We start from the raw sequence: 21,004 nt of genomic DNA, 5'->3' as shown, positions 1-21,004 counted from the left end.
ACTGAGCAGGGAGGAGGAGAGGAGACTGTGTCCATTAATGTCCATCACCTTCCTTGTTCTCAAAAACATGATAGGTAAAAACAGGGGATAGGTTAAAAAAAAAACATTTTCCAGGTGTGCAAACTGAGGCTCAGAGAGGTGAAATAACTTGTCAAAATCATACTGCTAGGAAGTGTCAGAACCCGAATTTGAGCCCAGGTCTCTTCTGCTCCCAAGTTTGTGTTTTCTGCAGGGCAATGTGCTGCTTCCACGAATAGACAGTTGTCAGGAAGGGAAGGTAGTCAGGATCCCTGAGGCTGGAAAAGGCTTTAGCACTCTCCAAATCCAGGTGACTGGAAGGGGACGTCTCTGAAAAATGACACAAGCAGACAAAGTACCTGCAGAGTTCTGGGAATCTGGGTCATCTCCAGGCCACCAGCCAGGCACTTTTAGCCCATCTTGAGTAGGGTTCTTGGTGTAAAAATCAATTCAATTTTCTTCCCTGTTGTATTTCAGACCACTCTAGGCTATATTTTTCCTTGTTCTCAGATAGATCTGTAATAATGACTTTTAAAGGTTGGACACCATTGGGTTTAAGCCCCAATTTATTTGATAATTAAGCCCTTCCTTCCACCCAGAACTGTGGGGACACTGAGAGGGGTGGTCAGGACCCATCCACTAGTGCATCTTGTCATTCCTTCCACGAACACATCAGCACTGTTTGTGTGCCAAGTACGGACTGAACTTGGCCCAGGAGTTCATAGGGACCAAAACTCTATCTCTGGCCTATGGAGAGCTCTTCCTTCTAGTTCCATTCAACATGTCTTTACAGAGATACAATGTGAAAGGAGCTGGAATGAAGGGAGGAGGGAAAAGGTGGGTAGAAAGGTTGGAGAAGGCTCCACAGAGGAGGTGAGGCTGAGTAAGAATTATTCTGGAAAGTCATAACAGCAGAGGGGATAGCATGTGCAAAGGCACAGAGGCATGGGCATGCATGGCATGCTGGAGTAGGGCAAGGGAAGTCAGACATCCTGGGAAGGACAAAGTGCTTGATTAAACCAGTCACAAGTCCTTGTCCTCTGGGATGTTACAGATTTTTGTGATAGGTGGCAAAGATAAATTTAGCCTATGATGGGCCTTTAGGTTTTTTTTTTTTGCTTTGTTTTGTTTATAGTTTTATTAAAGTATAATGTACATATCATAAAATTCACCCTTTTTTAAAAGTATCATTGATATATAATCTTATATTTATGTCAAGTATACAACACAGTGACTCAATAGTTACCCATATTAAATCCTCACCCCCACTAGTGCAGTTACTATCTGTCAGCACAGGAAGATGTTACAGAATCATGGGCTACATTCTCCATGTACTACCATCCACATGACCAACTTATATTATGATTGAGAATTTGGGGGGCCTTTAGTTTTAAGATGTGGAGACTCAGGACTGTCTGTTGCTCACCAAGAAGAGTAGATGCAGAAGAGGGAGAGGCAGGAGAATAAGGAGGAGGCGTCCTTGTAGGGGAGACGGGAGGCTCCGGGCCAGAGGGTTCAGTTCACCCTTGGAACTGCTGCTGCTCATGGCAGAGTCAGGAATGGGGTGGGGTCAGGATGTCAGCAGCTCTGTCCTGCTGGGGCCATGCCACTCTCCCAGGGGTTGCCGATACAGTGCCTGACTGGTATGGCCTGGTTAGTGGAGGGCCTGATGGTGGTCTCAGTGCAGGAGGCCTTCTTCCGACATGCCTGCTGGGTGGGGTGGAGGTGGGGCTGGGTGGGTTCCAGTACTAAAGGCTATCAGGTCCTCCTGTGCTCCACTGTCCACTCTCCCTGCTGCAGTTTCTTTCCACCCACCCTGTTTTCTCTGCTGACCCTGCTCCTGCTCACTGGCTTAGGCTGAAACAGAACATTTGATATTTTTGTTAGTGTTTTCTTGCTTAGTCCTTGCCCCCCCTGCATTTTGTCGCCTGTTGAGACGATTAGTCAGGCTATTTGACATTTTTTACTTAAAATGTTTCAGTATAACTGCTGCTCGCTAAATATATTTTGACCTCATCTCTGGACTGTGACTCTCTGCTCAGCCAGTGAGACCAAGAAAACCTTGTGCCAAAAATTTCTCTCCCTTTCTTTTTGTACTGAGATTAGCCTCAGCGCATTGGAAAGGATCCCTTGTATCTTGAGGGTTATTTTGTGACTTAGTCCAGATATGGGATTTGGCCAGTGGGCTGTTCAGGTGTGTGAATACACTTGCTACAGAGGCATCTTCTTTGACGCACAAAGCTGGCTCGCCATGTGGTTACGAATGTGTTTGGCCCTGGTGCCATCTTTCTTTATAGATCCCAGGGGGCAATTCACATAGTTCTGGGCCCCAGGGAGACTTGGACAAACTCTGTGTAGCCAAAACTCAGGCAGCTTAGTAAATATTGGACTGAAACAAAGGGAAAAGAACGTCGAGGCATTAACAAGTCTGACAGAAGGATTTTTGGAGGCCACGGAAAGAGTTTATAGATGGCAAGACTCCCACTTCTTCCAGGCAATAGGGCCTCTAGAATAAGCTCTCCACCCTCTAGGCTGGACCCAGGTAGGCCATGCCACCTCTTCCGAAGGGTAGAAAAGGGGAGGAAGAGGTAAGGACAGAAAGACCCCTCAGTAGAGGGTCTGCAGTGCCTAAAATAGTGCCTATGCATCTGAGTTTGAGAAGGAGATCCCAGAGGCAGTTTTGATTCAGCCTCTATAGTCATTTAATAATTCTTTAATCCATTCATCGTGTATTCATTGAGGCTCTGCTATATATGTGGCTGACACTGAGCCTAGCCTTGATAATGCAGAGAACAGGACAGATAGAGGAGTCTAGAGGGTAAGACTGTGCTCAAGTAATTACAAACAGAATGAAGGCCTCAAAGGGGATGTATAGGGAACAATGGGGGCATTTAGTAGGGGGGCTGATCCAGCCTGGGGTTGGAGTGTGCATGAAAGGCCTCCTTGCTGCAGTGACCTTTGATCTGCTGTGTAAGGAATAAATTGAAAGTGCATCAGCTGAAAAAGTAAGAGAGGTGTGTGTGTGTTAAACAAGTGAGGCAAGAGAGAGGAGAGGAAAATCAGTGAAGCTAAGGGGTAGGGCGGGGGTGAGCGGCAAACGTAGGCCAGAGAGACAGGTGGGTGCTGGGTGGTAGAAGACCCGTAAGGACTAGATAAGGGCCTCTGGGGAGCTGCAAAGTCATTTTAAGACAGACAGGAAGGATCATGTTTGTGTTTTAAACAGATTACTGGCTGTTTTTTGAGGAAGCCTTAGCAGGGTAGGAATGGAGGCAGGAGTCCATGCAAGAGGCTGACCGGGCATGAGGATGGCCTGCACTCAGAGAATAGCAGTGGAGACAGAAAGGTGGAGGTGTTTGTGGTCTGCCGGGGGTGTCACTGAAAGGACCTGCTGATGGATCGGATGAGGGCTGTCAGGGAAGGCATCTCTAAGCAGAGACCTGAGGTGGGTCAGGGAATGAACCACAGGGCATGATATCCAGGCCCTGCATTTTCAGGCGGAGGGCACAGTAAATATGAAAACAAAGTGGAAACTTGCTTGGAATGTGTGAGGCTGGAGGCCAGTGCAGCTAATGCCAAGTGACAGGGGGCATGGGGGCGATGACAGCAGAAAGGTACTGGGGTGGGAGGGGTGATCTTGCAGGTCTCTGAAGGTCATCTGAGAAAGCTGGGAAGGCTTTGCAGAGTTTTAAACAGGGGAATGGACTATTCTGACTTCCTGTTGTACACCTAAAAGATGGCACGGGCTGCTGTATTGAGAAGAGATGAGCAGGGGAAGGTGGAAGCCATTGTAATAGTTCAGATGAGGAAAGGTGGCTGCTTGGACGAGGGTTGGTGCTGCGGGAAGTGAGGTGCAGTTGGGCTCTTCATAGATTTGTACCAAGTGGAGGGAAGGGTCCAGGGTTTTGGGCCTGAGAAAGTAGAATGGTGTTACCCTCCTGCAGGACAGTGAAGCCTATGGGACGGTCAGTTTGGTGAAGAAGGAGTGTCCTCCAACATGTTTAGTTTGAGGTATCCATTTAACATCAAAGTGGAGATGTACAGCAAGTGGTGGGGTCTGGAATCAGGTAAAATTGGAAAGTCAGCAGCGTGTGGGTGGCATTTAAAGCCACACACTGGGTAGGCACACTCACCTGGGGAGTCAGAGTAGGTACACGAAGGTCTAAGCACTGAGCCCTGGGGCGCACCACCACTTATTAGTCAGGAAACGGAACTGCAGGGCATAGGATGAGAAGCAAGAGTGGGTGGTGTCCAGAGGCCCAGCGAGAGGTATTTCAAGATGGAGGGAGAGTCACCCGGGCCATATGCTGCTGACTGGTCACGTCAGACAGGAAGGAAACTGGCCTGCAGTTCAGGCCCTGTGGGAGTCTGGGTTCCCTTTACAAGGACAGTTTCTGTCCTCTGTCTCTCTGGCCTGATCAGTTTACAAGGGAGAGGACATGTTGAGGGCCTGAACAGAGAGTGCCAGACAGCACAGACTGGAGTAAGAGGCCAGCCAGCAGTGAGGAGACAGCATCCAGGATGGGGAGCAGGGGCTGACAATCTGAGCAGGGTGGTCTGGGGAGCAGGGCAGAGCCTCAGACCCCAACAAGAGAAAGTGAAGTGCAAAAAGTACAAAGTAGGAAGAAAGGAAAAAGTCCAGAACATGGACCTGGGGCTCTGGATGGAGAGGAATGCTTCAGCTTTGGGGCACTCTAGTGCCCTGCTCAGGGCGACAGCCTCATTTCAGATGCTTCTCTTGTGGGGGAGGGGACTTTGCCTACCCCGCTTGACTGGGATGGGGCTGGCCAGGACAGGGTGGGCGTGGGGCCAGTACTTGAAGGTCTTCAGTGCCCGAGCCGAGCAGAGCGGAGGTTCTTGATCCTGACTGCACATTGCAGTGATCTGGGTTCCACTTGGGAGAATCCCTGTCCATGCATCTCAACTGGGCCTTGGCCCCATTGTCAAGGACCTCCCCCAGTGGTTGTAAGGTGCCACCAGCTTCAGCTTATTCCTGAGCTGGGACCAAGCCAGCATGGGAGGTACTTTGAGACAAAAAGGTCTGTAGGGACACAGCCCTGGTACCGGGAGGGCAATAATTGCTGTAATCTCTGACTTTCCTCAGAAGAGCAATTCTCATACCATTTACTAAATTCTGCAGGTTTATAGCTCCCTATAGGGTGGAGAAAACATCATTTGACACTAGAAACAAACTTTATTCTGGCAGTGTAGATAATTTTTGCAAACACTAGCTACTGAATTACCCATATTTTTCTGGAATTCCGGGTACTACTTCCACAGAATGCAAAGAAACAGAGTCATGGCCAGTCTCTCACATTGCCACATGGACTGAGCACTTCCAGGGGCCCTTTTGGGTCTCTCAGACCTTCTGAATTTTGACGGCTGTTCCATTTTGGTGAGCCCAGCGTTTCTTCCTCTGGGGAGTGGTCACTCTCTCATTCTGCACAGTTTGGCTGAGCGGTCATTGATGAGAGTTAACCCCATCTGTGGCCGCAAGGACACGAGCCAGGACTAGACAATTCTAGTAGCTCAATCCCTGGGAACAGTGATTGTCTCAAGAGGTAGGCATAGAATTTAAAAAGGATCGATTAGCATAGTTTTTGAGGGTTAACATATGGGTAATGGCAACATTCTCCTAAGATGCAAAGCTAGAGAAAGGGGGTCTCAGGTTATCAGTTGCCGGTGTCCTCATACTGTGTGGGTACAAAAGCTTGTTTATAGAATGAAGCCTAAGAGATGAGGTAGAGAAGGAGGGAAAGAGCAGATGGGGTGGGTGCAGGTGTGAAGAGAGAGCATTTTGCCAACTATGTGCCTGGTTCCAGGCCTCCAGGCTCTGGGCCTTTCAGTGCTGAGGGCTCTCTCTGCATCCTTCTAGGGCTAAGTGTTTAGCAGCTGGGTTTGTGTCTCTAGCAACAGAAAGCACCTTGATGAGGACACATGGTTTCTTGTGGGCCTCAAGGGAAGGCTGCGGTGTGGGGTATGCACTGGACAGTGAGGCAGGCGTGGTCAAAGAGTTTGTGAGGCAGCTGGCCCTGGGATGTCCAGGTGTCTGTCTCAGGGTCGTAGCAGTCAAAGGAGGCCGAGTCCTTGATGTTGCAGTCCGTGGTCAGCCGCCGCCCGCCTGTCACGTAGAGCTTGTTCCCCATCACTGTGGCCCCGTGGTGCATCCTCCGGTCTTTCATGTCCGCACATTTGACAAATTTGTTGGACTGAGGGTCATAAGCAAGGATCCTCCTTGTGTAACCTGAAAACCAATGGCAAATTGGCAGGCTCGGTGCTGCTCATTTGGGACTGGTGGTCAGCATTCAGGGGTGCATCTGGTCCCTGCCATTGCCTAACGTGGAGGCTGGACTCAGCCAATGTGTGAGATGCTTTGGTAACCTGCCCATGGTCTGGTGTGTGGCTGATTCTGTCCCTGCATCCTTAATGCCCCTGTTTATGTACGCTGTTCTCAGGGGGCAGCCTTCTGATTCCAGGGGCTTTCCCAGCCCCACTGGCTTTTCTCTCTTTCTCATGTGCTCACCCAACAATCAAAAGAAGGAGCTTTGGGGGATTCTGCAGGGCTTCTGGCATCCCTACCAGGTGGGCACCTTTGGGATCCCTATTTTACAGATGCGTAAACAGAGTCACAGAAAAACTAATAACTTGTCAAAGAGTATATAGCCAGTGGCAGAGGCAGGATTTGAACCCATGTCTCTCTGACTCTAAAACCAGTCCTCTTAATCATGACACTACACCACAGTGACAGAGAAATGACCCATTAAGAGCTTATATTATTAACAGTGGCAGAGTTTTTCGAGTATTTGTTATGCATCTGGGATAGTGCCAAGTGCTTTAGTTATGTGAGCACATTTTATTATCACAATGACTCTGTGAAACAGATATTATTTTTTTCCTTGTTTACAGATAGAGACAGGGAGAAACTCCTGGATGAGAAAAGAACTTTGTTCAGTCCCCCACACTCCCCTAGCTGGATGGATGTGCTTTTAAAAAGACTGACTTGGAGAACACAACCTGTCTGTTAGTGACCATTTTTTCCCTGGGAGAGGCCGAGTTGGTGTCCAACCTAGGCATCCTCTGCTCGGACTCACCTCCCACAATGACAATCTGCTCCCCAAGCACCACCGCAGGGGCACACACATTCTTGATCATTCTTGTCTCCATCTTGAACCAGGTGTTCCTGGAAATGTGATAAACCTGAGGAAGAAATAAACTCAGAGCACTGCATTTTCAAGTGAGATATATATATATATATATATATATATACATACATATATAGAAAAGATAGGAATAATAATTAGGGTGAAATAATGATATTTTTTCTTTTCCCTTTTTCTGGTTTTTAAAATGTATGTATATAATTAAATGACAGGAAGAAGACTGTTACTAGAAATCAGTCTTTATGTGACCCCATGGGATCAGTGGCTGTGTTTCTGTAGAATGGACCAGCAGTTACACATTGTAATATGCATAGAGGACGACATGTCCTAGAATTGGGCAATCAGTGGCTGTCAGGCCTCATGGTTTCATCTGAAATAGGCAGGTAACACTCTTGGGAAAGTGGAATCCTTGGAGGAAAAGCAAGTGCTGGTTGCATTTTCCTTGAATGAGTAATTGCCTCCCAGCCTTCTGTTCTCTCTCAGATTTGGGTATCATTTCAAAAATAGATTAAATGTTGCTCACAGTCCTCATAATATTCCCAGAGAGGCAGAGGCAAGGTTAACAAAGGATGGTCTTTGCCCAGGGGAGGAAGTGATACTTGGTTATAGTGAAGGATTTGCTTCATGCCATCTGGAAACAGAGGTATTAAAAAGACCAGGTAGAAAGGCGCGCGCGCGCGCGCACACACACACACACACACACACACACACACACACACACACACACACACACACACACACACACACACACACACACACACACACGATTCGCACAGGAACCTATTGCAGTATAGTTCTTAAAAGAATGCCTGCATGCAGATGAACCATCAGATGCCAAAAAATCCAACCTACTCCATCAATTAACCCCAAGCATTCATGTTAAGTTATATCTGAATGAGTAGAATTTCCATTTCAAAGCTAATGCTAAGTAGATAAGAAAAGCTTCCAAATGAATACTTTTCCCTTTTCCCCTTCTCATGATTGCATTGTAAAAGGATCACTTACATGTTAGTGGGTGTTTTTGGCTTTGCAAAGCTCTTATTCAATGGCACAATGCATTTCTTGATATACTTAAAAAGCTTTTTTGAGCTTTGTATTTATTCTTAGGAAATCAGTAACAATTTTGCAATGTGAAATCACCAGCATAACTGTTGAATTTATTTTGAAAAATAGTTACAAAAGAGGGAGGAGCTCTAGCTTTACATAGATGCACTTTATTACATCTGTATTGTGTGGCCAGAGCTTGGAGGAGAGCAGAACATATCCCCCTTGGCTCAAATAAATGAGTGGGATTTGGAACAGACTCAGAATCTGCCTGGATGGTCAGGGAAGAGCCAAAAATATATAGGCTGGAGAGTGAAGGCATGATAAAAACAAGGAAGGAATTAAATCAGACGGCATCCCTTTTCTCCATCTCTACTGGCATTGCTTTGCCCAAGACACCATCACCCCTCGCCTGGACCTCTAGAACAGTGCCCCTTTTCTCCTTCCTTTGTCCATCTCCACCAGGTGTCCAAAGGGAGTTTCTAAAAATCAAATTTGTTTACTTCACCCACCCCATGACTCTCAGGCTACAGCCCCAATTCCTGATAAGGCCCAGGAAGCCCTGCCGTATCAGCCTCACCTCCAACAACACCCATCCTCCAAGAATGTTCCAAAGTTTCTATAGGAGGGGCTCAGGAGTAACAGTCTGACTGGAGGGGGCTGCTTAGGGTAGTGGGGAAGGGGGTGGACAGAAATGGTGTGGGGACTCAGCACTCTCAGCTGTGCCTCGGCACACTACCTGTCTCTCCATTGCTCTGTGTTGTGACATCGTCATGCTGTCACTTCCTCCGGGCCATGGGCCCTGTCCCCTTTCTGCCTCAGGGCTTTTGTACCAGCTGTTCTCTAACCTAGGAACAGCACCCCCTTCTCAACTCCTGCTTCAGATGGCAGATTCATCTGCTGAGAGGAGCTGCCGGCCCCTTTCTCTGTCCATGTCATTCTATCCATCCCGGGATCTCCCTCCTCTTGTACTTTGCATCCTCACCTGCCTCTGTCTGCTCAGGTCTGCTTAAACCAATCTCACAGTTCCCTCCAAAGTTCCCTGAACCCTCACACCCGATGCCCTCTAGACTGGTTTAGGGCACCCCTTATACTCTTAGCGCACCCCTCTATTCAGTATCTGAATTGCAATTGTCTCGTAAGCCCTTGCAGGTAAGTGTGGTTTACTGTGCATGCCTGTGTCCCCAGGGCCTTCCGTGGTTGGCACACAGTATAACTTACAAATGAATACAGCAAATATTGGGGGTCTCCTTTGTTATCTTTAAAGATAGGTTTGTTATTTAAGTTTTCATATCATTAGGTGAATTGTAGAGATTAGTAAGTTGGAAAACACTATTCTGAAATTTTGGCCTTTAGTAATTATACTTTTCAGAGAGCTTGTTAGTAAGATTAGCATCTACTCTATGCAAAACAGGGGTTTCCCCACCTGGCAGTGCCATAGAATCTCCTGAAGACTTCTGAGAATGATAAATGACAGGACCCCATACAGAGAGATTTATATTCAGCTCCTCTTAGGTTGGGCTCCAGGGGATTTGGTAACAGACTGTGGACCCATGCTTTTGGGAGTCTTCTTTTAAGGCCTTATTGACTTGGGTTAGAAGCATCTGCAAATTCCCTATAGGTCTTCACTATCTGACATTCAATGTATTCCAGCTTGAACTTGTATATATATAATTTTTTTTCCTCAAAGAAAGATAAAACTCTTTGTGGACAGAGATTGTATCTGTTGTATCTCTGTATGTATTAATCTTACACAAAAATAATTCATCAGCAGATGAAACTTGCTGAAATTAAACTTCTTTCCTTCCTTCCTTCCCTCCCTCTTTTTTCCTTCCTGTAAATGGCAAGTGTGTATGTGTGTATGCGTGTGTGCATACATGTATGTGCATACATGTATATTCTGTACACATGTACAGGTGTGTATCTTATGTGCATGTGTATATATGTTTGTGTGTATATGTGGATTATGTGAATGTGTGTTGTGCTTGTGTGGGCATGTGTATATGTGTATGTGTGTACTGTGTATGTGTATGTATGTGAATATGTGTGTGGGGGGGCACACACTCATGCACCTACACAATGGGAAGGACCAGCCATTTACCTGGATAAGGCGCACAGGGTTCTGCATGACGTCCTCTCCCCCAAAAAGGTAGAGTCTTTGGTCCTTCACAGCGACTGCAGGGTGGAGCACGCCGACTGGCATGCCGGCCATCCTCTCCCAGCTGTTGCAGACACTGTCGTATCTCTCCATGGAGCCCAGGACCTCCTGCCCTTCTCCAATGCCCCCGATGGCGAAGATGAAGTTCTTATGGGCAGTGCTCCTGTGGGAGTAGCGGGCCGCCAGCATGGGCTGGCCCAGCCTCCACTGATTGAGTTTCAGGGAGAAGACATAGACATCGCGACAGGGCTCGCTCTTCCCTGTGCCGATGGCCACGCCTCCCAGCACGTAGATGCTGCGGTGCAAGGCCACAGCTGAGGCCTTGTACAGCCGGGTGGGGAGTTTGGCAAGGCTCTGCCATTGGCAGGTCTGCTGGTGGTAGAGCAGAACGTCCCTGGTGGTCTGCTGGTTGTCCTTCCTTCCACCTAAGAGGATGAGGAAATCTTGGTAGGAGTTTCTTGGGGGGACGTGCCATGGAGGTGGGAGGTGGCGGGCACTGGAGGTGCTGTACAAAGAAAACATCTGCCTCTTGGCCGTGTCCAAGATGGTCTGGCACGAGGGCGAGGACTGCAGGAGGGCATCATTGGCAATAAAGTGGTGGAAGAAGGCCGGGTGGATGTACTGAAGCCTGACCTGCTTGAACAATTCCTGCATGTGACGTTTCCGGGCCTGGAGATCATGCTTGATCCAAACCATGAGGGCCTCAAACACCTTTTCCTCCTCCCCACAGAGCCCATCATCTCCAAGGTAGTCTCTTAATTCCAAGGCGCAGAGCTCTTTCAGATCAGCTGATACGGCCACCTCTGGGAAATACGCGAGGGCCACCTCCCTGGCTTTCCTCTTGAGGGTCTCACAGCTTAAGATTTCAGAGAGCCTGATCATGCCCAGGCAGTTGCTGGGGGTCAACTGGCTCTGGAGGTAGGAGGAGCAGGCCTCAAACAGCTTGGGGTACTGCAGCATGGAGGCCGCCTCCATCAGGGGCAGAACGTTCTCAGCTGTGATGTGCACCTCCCCGGTGTACACATACAGGATGATCTGGTCCAGAGTCAGGGCGTCGATGCCTTTCAGCTGAACTTTGGCCTCACTGCTCTCCCGGAAGTTGCTGCAAAACATGGCCCTGAAGTAGGGGCTGCTGGAGGCCAGCACATTTCGGTGGCAGGGGACCTCCCAGGCCCCGGTGCAGATACTCACATCAGTCAGCATCCTGTTTTGTCTTAAGCCATTGAGCTGCTTCAACAGGTCAGATGAGAAGTCATGATCTTTGAAGAGCAGTCCATCTGGCGACTCCACATCCATCCTACAAGGTGGGGTAGACATCCCAGGAGGGCGCATGTGCTGGACGGTTTAGCTGTGGTAGCTCCCAGACTTAGAGCTTCTGTGTCCATTTACCAGGGCACTGCGGGTGTCGCTGAGAATATCACTTAGCGAAGACTGGAAAGGAGGCCACGTACACCCGAGACCTCACAGCTGACGCTTCTCTTTTTGGTTATGATTATTCTCAAAGGTAACAGGCAAAGAGCATTTTCAGATAATCTGAGGAAACAAAACCAAAACCAACCAAACAAAAATGAAGGTTGTTGAAAGACACTTGATTGTCAGGGGCTGCAGTGTCAGCCTGAAGCAAGATGACAGTCCATTCCCTCAACCAGCAGAAGTCTGGGAGCCTTTCTCCAGATTCCCAGCATATCTGTTATTTAGTAAACTCATCTAAGCATCTTTCTGGGCGTTAGCCACCCCGTATGGATGTCATTTTGGGAGCGTGGCCTCTGGCAAGTAGATAGAAATGGGGGATGGAAATGGGACGTTTACAAATTTTTTTTTTAAACCATGACTTCATGGAGCCATTCAGATTTTGTTTTAAAGATGGGATAAATAGAAAGCAGAGACCAAACAATGCCTTGGACAGGGTTTATTGGATGACATCTGGCAGTCCCCCTGCAAAAGAATTAAACATGAGAGACATTTACCTTGTTTTGCTGCAGGGACATCCACTGAGGCCTGGTCCGGCTGGTCCTTCTGGGGTTTCCACCTCTGGCTCCAAGTGAAATCATAAACCCAGGCCTTTCCTTCAGTTGGCAAACAATTTGTCTTGGGAGAGTTCTGGATTTGTTTATGCTGAAGGTGCTTTCACAGATTTCTAGAGCTTTGTGAAAGAACCGCCAGGCAGGGAGACAGTGTATACATTCCAGGTCTAAGAATAGCTGCATATGTACTTTCCACTGTTATGACATGTGACTTTCCAGTTGCCTTTTGCAGCGACCTCGGGGGCCTGCAAGGCCAGCGCATGCCCACATGCCTCGTTTCCTTGGCAAGTGTTTACATCGGCATAAATAGATCTGGAAGAACGGCTTCTCTTAGAGAAGCGGTTGCTGCCCACTTGGACACATCCCGAGTCCCTTGTCCTGAAAGTGCCTGGGAATTCTAGATGTCTGTAAACAGGTTGTGTGACCAGGGAGAGTCACTGAAGATGGTGCTGGGCAATTTAAGATGGCAGATGGTTGCAAGGAAGCCAGTATGTGGGCCCAAGGGTGCTGTTCAGTGGGTCTCGGTCCCACTGTCTGCTGGCAGGATCACCAGAGAGAATTATGATTTCTTCCTCCGGGCTCCAGGGTATGAAATCGGTGACAAAAGCTGGTTTTAATATTGATGGAGCCCTCAGAGAAGATGCACCTCCTATTGGTCCTCCTTACCCCAATGGCAAAGGGCAGTCCCCTGCGGTCCTAATCGCCTCTCACAGATACATGCTGATTGTACTTCGGTTAGCTGTTTATAGCTCAGGCTTGCTTTTCTGTTTTACTTTTCCATTCTCTCGCACCAGGGAGACTTGAGCTGGAGGCAGGAGGCAAGGCGTAGGTTTCAGGGTGTCACAGAGAGTGAGGAAGAGAGAGAGAGAGAAAAGGAAGAGGAGGAGAAGGAGGAAAAAATGAGGGCAAAGGCGAAGGAGAAGAAGAAGGCAAGAGAGAACAGTGGTGGCCATGGAACAGGAGGCAGCCCCCTTATGTGAGAATCAGGACCGCGGTGCAGGCTGAGTAACAGGGACTCAGGTCTGTGCTGCCCCTGCCTCCAGAGAGAGCCTGACCGAGCGTACCAGCGGTGAGTGGCAGGGAAGCTGGGTTTAGACTATGGCAACGGCCTCCTGGGTTGACTTTCCAGTGCTCCTATTCTCTCTCCCTCCAGTACCTCCACCTTGAGTAGCCACCAGAGTAGCCAGGGTAAGGCCGATCAGACTTGGCCAGTCCCCTGCATCATGCCCTTTGCTGGCTCCCCACATCTGCAGGATGAAGTCCAGACTCTTTAGCAGGAATCAGGTTGGTCTCCTGGAGGTACCTGTCACTTCCCTCTCCCATTTGTACTTTTTGCACCAGCTCCATCAGACAACTTGTAGATCCTTGTATGTGTCTGGTCCCTGTTGGGGAGGCCAACCTGGCCTCGCCCTTTGGGGAACCACAGCACATGGTGGAAGGAGGGGCATCTCTCATTCATAGCTGCACATCATAGAATGGATCATGTTCAAAAAAGTCCAGAAGATCAAGGTCAGGGAAGTATATCCATAGCGTGTTATTGGGGTCAGGGGCCCAGAGGTCAGACACAGGAGCAGAAGTCCTGAATCAAGGGGATCCGAGACCCAGGGGGCACAAGCTGGAGAGAGGAGCTGCTTGTACCGCTGTCAGAGCTGGTGACTGTCCTGCACTTCTGAGTCACGCTGCTGCTCTAATAGGTGAGTAGCCCAGTTCCTTGAGGGCCCGAGATCTCTGTGCTGTTTTGCCTTTGCAAGTGTTCTTTCCTTGGCTGTCTCTTCCATTGTTCACATCTGCACTCCTATTCATTCATCAAAACTTAATTTGTGTATCAGCCTCTCTGAAAGTCTCTCCTGACCTCCTCAGATAATTAGTGTCTCACTCTCTGCACTGTTGCCATTCCTTCTACATCCTTCTAAATATTATATGCTTTTACCCTCCTTGCCATCATGCTTACCTGGCTGTGTCCTTCTTATTAGAATGGAAGCGTCTGGACAGCAGGGACTTTGTCTTAATTGTCTCTCTATCCCCCATACCTAGCACAGTGCCTGACACACAGTGGGGTGAATTATATACAGTTCCTGGGTTGAATGCAACAGAACGGAGACTAGTAAGGAGAGGGAGCTCCTGCGGGTAGGCTCCATGTCCCCACCTGATGTATAGGTTCAGGGCTGCCAGGTACACACTGGTCCATGTCCATTCCACTGCAGTGCAAGTGGTGCTCTGGAGGGCGCTGAATGTCCTGCATTTTATTCAAGTCCAGTAATGTGATGAAGTGAAAAGTAAAATCACTGCTTTATACCACAGAGCAAAAGTTCAAGGTTGGGAGTTGGACTGAGGTCCTCTCAACTCCAAAGCCAGTGGTTTAGTCCTCAAAGTCACCACAAGGCAAAAAATAACTTCCTTATTGCTCTGAAATGACTGTATTATTTCTCTTCCAGCCAGTGAGCAAGCCAAGGGTTTGTGGTGTGGGCAATTGGAAGAGATTTCTGGGAGTGAACTAACATGGTGCCATCCACTGGCAGGAATCTTGGAGCTTCCCCTACATTCCCTAATTAATTAGACCTTCTGGAATCCAGCCCTGTCAAGTGTTCAGATGAGCCCTGGTGTGCAGTGTCAGTGTCTGACCAACTTTAGTAAATCCTTTGGATCCTAAAGTTTCCATTGACCTGGCCTCATAGGAGAATTCTGACTCTACATTAAATGTCAAGAAAGGACACAAATAGAATCTTGGTGTTTACCTGGCAGCAAACTCATGCAAGTAACCCTGAGCCCAATCCCAGAGCAGATCTACTACCCACACATAAACCCCAACCAGCCTACTTTCAATTCACGAATCTATTTGTCTCTGAGAGTTTTATACTTTATGTCTTAACCTTATGTCCTGACCTTCTCTGGGAGTTGTCTTAATTTAGGGTCTGAACATATGGGAACCTAAAGTAAAAGAGAACATCTAGTTCCTTGCCTCTTCTTTTGATGAAAATTAGTATCATAACAAGTCAAGACTCAGACTTTGGGGACAGAAAGACTTGGGAGAATCTTATATTTCCTCCCAGCATCTGTGTGGTCTTGTACAAGTAACGTATTTATCCACCCTCATTTTCTCCACCTGGTAAATGGGGATAATCTTTCTTGTCACAGAGAAATAATTTATGGGGCACATCCAGGCAAGTGCCTGGCATGGTGTAGGTTCATAGTAAATTGTGGTGAGTGTTATTTTATTACTCTGAAAATAATTTTATTAGATTCTAAAAGGTCTTGATGCCATTTCAGCATCTAACTTGGTCTCCTGCTCACTCTGTTTCCTTGCCTTGGGCGATTGCTATGTTTCTCATTATCTACTGAGCCTCCAGGAGTCCCGGGTTCCAGTCCAGGCTCTGCCATGGATTGGCTGTGTGTCTTTGGACAAGGCACTTAACCTCTCTGTCCTTCCTCACCTGGCCATGAAGGTGTGAGCCAGGTGCTGGGCCCTGCCCTTCCAGCTCACCCCACGGCTTGTGTCCTGAAGTGTCAGAGAAGGGACTCCTAGAGGCTGAGCCTCAGCCAAGGGGCTACTCACTGCTTTTGTGCATCTTTTGCAGAGCCAGAGGCTCTGCCCTCAGTGCCAGTCAAGCTGCCAGCTGGTACTCTTGGTCATTTGCCTTTTAAATAAATTTAGAGAGCCTTCAGTTTCCCCATAGAGCGAGGCATTGACATCGCAGGGCACTCTGGCTCAGGAGGTGTGCTGCCACTGGATTCCCCTGGACTCCCCTGGATTCTTCTGGATTCCCCCGGATTCTAGTTTCCCCTGGAAGGACAGGTTGGGTCAGGTCAGCAGCAGGCCTGACAACTACAAGCAAGGAAGCCACAAAATGTGCTCCGCCACACACATCCTGAACCCCCTTTGGGGCAAGGTGTTATCCACACTAAGCAGGGCCCACGGCTGCGCTGCTTCCCAGGAGCTGTGGTTCAAGGGCAAACATGTACTTACGCCTTGTGGGAGCCCTTCAGTAACCAGAGGCTGCTCTCTGCTGGCATGGGAGTATCTGCTGTTCCCACAGCCTGCAGGTGGGGGGGGGAAACATGAGCAGACAGATCAGTGAACGGGATCAGTGAAAGCTGTAGGCAGGACCTTGCCTCTTGCTGTTTTTCTAATGTTCGAAATAAAAGTAAAAGAATATTTCTTGACTGCAATGGGGTATGGGAAGGGCCTCGACAATATGGGTGAACGTAGTAACCACATGGTTTCTCATGTGAAACCTTCGTAAGAGTGTGTATCAATAATACCTTAACAAAAAAATTGTAATAAAAAAAGAATATTTCTTGATCCCCTGCTTGCTATGTGATTTAAAGTTTTCTATGTATGTGAGTACCTGTCCATTGGCATCTGTATCTGTCTGGCTGGGTGTGTTTTTTAACCAGCTTGTAAATAAGGACTTTGTACTCCAGACCGGCTGAAAGGGAGCCTGCTTCTTGATTCTGGAGTCGCCATCAGGATTGTTTCCTGAGGCTAAAAGCCTAACACTGCTTTTACTAGGTCAGGAGTGCAAATGACTCCATTCCCAGCTCTCCTTCACCCTGACCCACCACCAGAAAATATCCTCATTTTTTTTTCCCTGGGGACGGCAAGGGGAAAAAGGCTGACAGCAATGACGTCAGGACTGTTGGTATATAACCCGGCTATCTTGATTCCCCTTCTCTCTGCAAACCAAAGTCTGACCTCATACATCATTTATGCCACAGATCAGCTTTCTGGGCTCTAAATCAAATTGGGAAGAAAGAAATAATATGATCAAGGATGCATTCTTTCTCTCCCGTTTTAGCACTGTGAGTCACAAAGAATAATACACTGCCTTGGCCTCTCTGCTCCCCAGGGCAGGTGCTCTCTGATGGTGAGATAGGCTTTTAGGTAGGAACTTCACTCCCTCCAGGCCACTCAGGCATGGTTTCAGTTTGCTGCTGTGGTACAGAACGGTGCATAACCTACATAGGGAGGTGTGTTGGAAGGGTGAATTTTACTCCCTTAGAAGTAGGAGTAATTGGAATCCCTAGGAGAAATATGAATTGAGCAAGGGGTCTAATTAACTAAAAATCCATTCATCTATCTGTCCACTATCTATCCATCCATCCATCCATCCATCCATCCATCCATCCACCCATCCACCCATCCACCCATCCACCCATCCATCCATCCATCCATCCATCCATCCATCCCTCCATCCCTCCATCCCTCCATCCCTCCATCCCTCCATCCACCCATCCATCCATCCATCCATCCATCCATCCATCCATCCATCCCTTCATCCCTTCATCCCTTCATCCATCCATCCATCCATCCATCCATCCATCCATCCATCCATCCATCCATCCATCCATCCTTCCATCCATCCATCCCTTTATCCATCCATCCATCCATCCATCCATCCATCCATCCATCCATCCATCCATCCATCCATCCATCCTTCCATCCATCCCTTTATCCATCCATCCATCCATCCATCCATCCATCCATCCATCCATCCATCCATCCATCCATCCACCCACCCTCCCATCCATCCATCCATCCATCCATCCACCCACCCACCCACCCACCCACCTACCCAGGGAGACAGATAATGTCCCTGCCCTTGTGGTGCTTAGAGTCTGGGAGGGCAGACAGACAAATGAGTACTTTAAGTGTTCTAAGTGTTCTAAGACTTCCCTTCCCCAACTTCCCTCCTTCCCACCTTACCCCACTTCCATCAGGAATTCCAGGTCCCCACAGATGGATAACTTTATACGTATATCTTCAAAAAGCTCTCACATCAGGCTGAATGTGTTCCGCCTTCTGTATTGTAGCTCCTTGAGGGCAAGGATAAGTCTTACTTTCCTGCCCTTATTAGGAAAGGTAGAGAAGAAGAGTAATGAAATTTGTTGACAGAGACTGATGTTGGAGACTGTTTGGTTACTTTTGCCTTTTCCAGACTGTTTATATTTTCACTCGTGTCTTTCTTTTAAGCTTTTCCCAAACATTGTTTAGCCTATGTTTTTCTAAGGATGAAAAATAAAAGTAAAAGAATATTTTTTGACCTCCTGCTAAGTAAGAAAAAGAATCTGAAACTTCTTTCTCCCATTTTTTTATAAAGATAACCTGGAAATTAAGGGCCAGATTATTGTCATCAAAGTATTTTATGTACCATATCTTTTCTTTTAAGAATGACTTAGCTGTTTGCTTTTGAATCCTATTTACAACAATTATTTAGACTTAGCTCTGTAACTTGACTGATTTATATTTTCACTGCCAGTTCTTTTATGCCTTAATTTCCCTATTCTTAAATGCTTAATTCTGACTCATCTTTTTGTCAACTGGAGTTCATTGATTTGCCATACTTTTTTAGGGAGAATATGAGAGAGGTACACTTCTCTGAATTTTTCCTTATCTAAGATTCTCTTTTCATTTCCTATCATCTATAAACAACAACTTGGGTAGGTATACGAGTTTAAGGTCAAAATTTTTTTCTTCAAAATTTTCTGGAAACCACCCATTTTGTTCTGGAAAAGTTGCAGTGCTGCAGAGTAGAAGTTTGAGAATTGACTGATTTTTATCTTTTTTGTTTGTTAAACTTATTTTTCTTTATTCTTTTAATTAAAAAGCATTTCTAGGATGTATCCTGGTATATGTTTTTTATAAAACATATAAAACATGGCTGTCGATCTGTATACTTTGTTTTTCACTGAGCGCTGGAAATTTTTCTTCAGTTCTCTTTTTTTAATACTTCAATTGCAATTTTCTATTTTCATGAGCAACAACTATATTTTTTTCAAACTTGACCTCCTCATCTAAATTACTATCTTTTTAAACATTTACTTGCTTGTTTTTTTCTCCTGATTTCTAGAACACCACCCTAAATTTTCCCTTTATTCCGCTGGTGTATTTTTCCATAGGGTTAGTTTTTCTCTTTGCTGCTTCTAACACAGATCTGAAATGTATTATTGCATTTTTATTCCTCTGAGATGATATCCTATAGTTCATCTAGCTTTCTTTGTGGCTCAGTTTGATCTCTATGGGTTTCTGCATAATTTGTAGAAGGAATGTCATTTTTCTTTCTGTTGTTGCTGAAGGTTTTGAAAAGTTCCTTCTGAACATAGTCTTGAATGTATGTTCAGAATGGTGTTCACTTCCCTTGTTCAGTATTTTTCCATAATCTGCCTTTTTTTCTTTATTTATTCATCTTTGAATGAAAAGATTGATCCAGAACCAGTAATAGCCCACCAACAGACTATATAGAATGCCTTGGGACCATTAACTATCCCTCAGAGTGCTACTTGAGCATCCTTCTTACATCCACAGTTGGAGGGATGGCTGACTGTTCTTCCCCTTCCTACCTCCATTCCCAGGGTCCAGTGGCATCCATGTAATTTGGCTCTGCTAGATTGAGGTGTGATTTTCTTCTATCTGTAATGCATGAAAACTATAACCCCCAACTCTCTCACAAATGTTCCCAACAGGCTTTCCATGTCTTATCCACAGCTTTCAAAACTTTAAATTCATCCCACTCCATTCCACCTTCAGAATCCAAAGAGTCCCTGGCTGGGACACTTGCCACTGTCTCCCACCTCTTGCCCTGTTGCTTGTTTGAGAGTTGCCACCCTTGGAAGAATATGGAGAAATTATATGTGTGTGCATAAAACTGTACTCTGGCTGCCTCAAACGATATCATTGGAGTAGTAGAGGAAGGTTTTGAGATTGCTCTATTTTCTGGGTCTCTGAATCAAGGAGCAGGACTGTAGAAGAAATGAACTCTTCCCTTACTGACTTTCAGAGAACTACATCTCCTCTCTTCCATGTGGTAAAGCAGGAATAAGCCGTTCAACGTTTCTCTCAAGCCAACTGCATCTGCTTCTGATATTGGTTCATGCTGATACTGGGTTGTCATCAGTCTGAGTTTTCTGAGCCATGGTGAATGTTCACCTTTCCTTGGAAATAATTTTTGGTGGGAAACAGCTCCTAGAAGAGAGACACTGTTTTGCATTAGTTTCAGATATTGTTCTTGAGGTTCAGTCCTCAGAACCTACAAGGAATTCAGGAGCCCCTCGGATAAAGGCTTCCCTTGTCATCCCTTACTTTCTCTTACACTTGAATAATCAAAAGGTAGGAAAAAGAATGGGTAAGGATAAACATGGTTGATTTGGTAACCCCCATTCCTAGGAAAGCATGCCCAAGTTCCCGGGGCCTTGGATAAGGAAGTAGGGAGTATCTGCTATGCTTTTCATTCCTATGGGCAGGTCAGCACAGGCCATGGAGTTTCAGACAAGAGCTGAAGGAGGTTGGGAAGTCTGCTGTTTAAACTCTTCATAACACCCAGTGTATTATCAGTTGCCCAAAGGCATTGCACAAGATCTGCCATTCTACCTGGAAGATCTACACATGATTCCTGTGGTCGGCTCCAGAATTTTCTTCAGCATAAGTGCCTGAAGGAGAACCTTATATTTATGGCTCCCAAAGTAGAAGGTTATACAATGGAGGTTGAGGTGGAGGGGTAACTGATGACATGACTGAGATTCTCAGTTGTTAGGGGCTCCTCCAGAAGTGATAGTGTAAGAATAGTAATAAGACAGTCTTTTCTGAAATTAGGAGAGCCACCAGGGCA

General features: G+C 46.8%; 1 protein-coding gene and 1 long non-coding RNA gene across 3 annotated transcripts in view; one reads left to right on the top strand and one right to left on the bottom strand.

The window, feature by feature from the left end:
- LOC108409632 (uncharacterized) overlaps positions 1–21,004 on the top strand; it is a 192,278-nt gene that overhangs the window by 167,260 nt on the left and 4,014 nt on the right. The gene's annotated exons all lie outside the window — the stretch shown is intronic.
- KLHL38 (kelch like family member 38) lies at positions 5,190–12,558 on the bottom strand. Its single transcript, XM_017680306.3, has 4 exons — positions 12,345–12,558; positions 10,321–11,910; positions 7,107–7,212; positions 5,190–6,259 (listed from the first exon to the last, which is right to left on the bottom strand). The coding sequence occupies exons 2-4, from the start codon at positions 11,707–11,709 to the stop codon at positions 5,970–5,972; spliced, it is 1,785 nt and encodes a 594-aa protein (XP_017535795.2). The 5' UTR covers positions 11,710–11,910; positions 12,345–12,558; the 3' UTR covers positions 5,190–5,969.

The sequence above is a fragment of the Manis javanica genome, chromosome 2 (genome assembly GCF_040802235.1).
Source record: "Manis javanica isolate MJ-LG chromosome 2, MJ_LKY, whole genome shotgun sequence".
Taxonomy (NCBI): Eukaryota; Metazoa; Chordata; class Mammalia; order Pholidota; family Manidae; genus Manis; species Manis javanica.
The sequence above is the reverse complement of the archived record's forward strand: the minus strand, read 5'-3'. Positions and strand labels throughout refer to the sequence as shown.

Excerpts from the sequence above, each read along its gene's own strand:
- KLHL38 (XM_017680306.3), bottom strand. The coding sequence starts at position 11,709 with ATGCGCCCTCCTGGGATGTCTACCCCACCTTGTAGGATGGATGTGGAG. Across the intron at positions 7,213-10,320 it reads ACCCTGTGCGCCTTATCCAG|GTTTATCACATTTCCAGGAA; the intron begins GTAAATGGCTGG and ends TTTCTTCCTCAG. Across the intron at positions 6,260-7,106 it reads GCAGATTGTCATTGTGGGAG|GTTACACAAGGAGGATCCTT; the intron begins GTGAGTCCGAGC and ends ATTGGTTTTCAG.